The 2,330-nt window shown below is 53.6% G+C and overlaps 1 protein-coding gene across 1 annotated transcript; it reads left to right on the top strand.

The window, feature by feature from the left end:
* Positions 1 to 1,208: 1,208 nt before the first annotated feature.
* ColSpa_01795 (putative endoglucanase type K) lies at positions 1,209 to 2,059 on the top strand (the record flags this gene model as incomplete). Its single annotated transcript, XM_049268007.1, has 2 exons — positions 1,209 to 1,317; positions 1,383 to 2,059. 2 exons carry the CDS (start codon positions 1,209 to 1,211, stop codon positions 2,057 to 2,059), a joined length of 786 nt encoding a protein of 261 aa, XP_049123964.1.
* Between the last annotated feature and the right edge of the window lie 271 nt (positions 2,060 to 2,330).

Raw genomic sequence — 2,330 nt, 5'->3', positions numbered from 1 at the left:
CGTCTTGAAGCAGATGATGTAAGTCACGCCTTGTAAGTCTTTGTGATCGATTTCAATCCTGTATTAATCTTCATCGATGCATTCCCGACGCGTCGCGATGAAGAAACCCCAGCCTCTTTACGCGCTTTGCCCTTTATCGACTTCGGTGGCAGGCTGAGTCAAGGGGTATCGGCCGCCCTGCAGAAGTCGGGGAACGTAATTGAGATATTTGCATCGGCGGCGCCATTGGTATCGAGTACGGATTCTTCAACGGCAATAATGTTGATTCAAAAACCGACAACTATCTCTCCAGCATTTCTTTTCTTACACTTGCGCCGGTGGCAGGATCGTAAGAAGCGGGGCAGTCGCGATGGAGGGGTTGCGCCTGCTGTTAAGGGAGACGCGAGGGGACGGCATTTGAAGTAACTATTTAGAGAAGCAACGATCCAGAGGGTTTTGACGTCGATGAGAAGGAACCGCAGAATTGTTTCCTCTTCAATCGCCTCTGCTCCTTTTGCCTACGTCATTCTCACTGGACTGCTCGCACACAACTCCTCGAGGCTTTCACGGATCTGACGGTCCTCTGGACATCGCCACAATCGTTTTTGGTCCCTAACGATTGGTCTGTTTTAGCACGTATCGTTGTTGCAAGACCTCATTGTTGTTCAGTGTACCACAACCGTGCCAGAATCACCCTAAGGGTTCCTCATACCCCGATACCTAACGCCGCAATGAGACTTTTCCTCCCACTCGCCTTCCTAGGCGTAGCGGTCCCGGTTTGGGGAGCCTTCAACATGACGTCGAAAAATAACGTGGTCGTCTACTACGTATAGCCCCCTCTTCGACTCGGTGGCCTGAGCTCATGGTTGACTGTAACATAGGGACAAGGTCCGAATCAGGGCGACCTGATTCGCCAATGCCAGCAGCCTGAGATTGATGTAATTGTCCTCTCGTTTGTGCATCTGTTCCCAGCCCAAGCAAACGGCTACCCCGGAACGAACTTTGGAAACCGATGCGGGGGTCAGGTTTATCCGGGTCCTGGATTCAACGGTGTCAACGACCCATCGAGAAACCAGCTGCAATCGAATTGCCCAAGCCTGAATGCACAAATTCCTGTGTGTCAGCAGCAGTACGGCAAGAAGATATTGTTGTCTCTCGGAGGAGGTGTCACGGCCTACCAACTCACAGGAAAAAATGAAGGCGAACTGCTGGCGACATACCTGTGGAAGATGTTCGGCCCCAAAGACCTCAGCTGGACCGGCCCTCGCCCTTTCGACAACAACGGACAGGCTGTTGAGGTTGACGGATTTGATATGGACATTGAGCATCCATCGACAGGTATGTTGCGATGTTTCATTGCTTTTCCCCCTTTGACGAGCTCAAGCTGATGCCTGAGCCACCAGATAACTCCGTTGGTTACATTGCTCTCGTCACCCTTTTGCGAACCTTTTATGCTTCGGCCTCGAAGCAGTACTATCTGACCGGTGCTCCCCAATGCATTGTCCCTGACGCTAGCATGGCCGCCATGATCTCTGCCGCCAAGTTTGATATGCTATTTGTTCAGTTTTACAACACCCCAAGCTGTTCAGCCGCCACTTGGACTTCGAGCAACCCGTCCTACGTTCCTGGTCAGTCATTTCAAGGGGCTGGATTTACCTTTGATGCCTGGGTTCAGTGGCTATCCAATACGCCGAGCCGAGATGCGAAGGTGTTCATTGCCTTGCCTGGTTCCCCAGACGCCGCCAACCCAGGGAACTACATAACCCATGACCAGGCCAAAAACCTCATCAGCGCATACTATTGCCGGCCGTCATTTGGAGGTGTGGCCGTTTGGGAAGCGACCCGCGGAGATAGTAACCCATATAATGGCAAATCATTCCAAGCCACGATGAAGTTGTGGCTGCAAGGAGCTGCAGCAGATGTGCGGCTATCGAGCTGCCAAGTAAGTTCATGGAAGAAACTCAATAGTCGCGCAGCTAACGTTCAAGCAGGCCCCAACAACGCCAGTGCCATCATCCGTGCCGCCAACCCGGTCCACGAGTCCGCCACAGTCCACAACTTCGACCCAACCCAATCCTAATCCCAATCCCGGCCAGCCTGGCGCTTGCGGGGCCGGCGTGGGGTCTTGCGGCAGTGGGTTTTGCTGCAGCGCATACGGGTATTGCGGGACGACAAGTGCGTACTGCGGGACCGGGTGCCAACCAGGCTTCGGCACATGCGGCCTGGCGTTACCGGTCTCAACTGATGGATCGTGTGGCGCTGGAAAGGCAACTTGTCGGGGTAATGGCAGCTATCAATGTTGTAGCCAGTACGGGTTCTGTGGAAACTCCCCCCTGTACTGCGGTGCCGGT

The sequence above is a fragment of the Colletotrichum spaethianum genome, assembly GCF_022836535.1.
Source record: "Colletotrichum spaethianum MAFF 239500 DNA, contig03, whole genome shotgun sequence".
In the NCBI taxonomy this organism is placed as follows: Eukaryota; Fungi; Ascomycota; class Sordariomycetes; order Glomerellales; family Glomerellaceae; genus Colletotrichum; species Colletotrichum spaethianum.
Note: the sequence above shows the minus strand (reverse complement) of the source record. Positions and strands in the feature narration are given on the sequence as shown.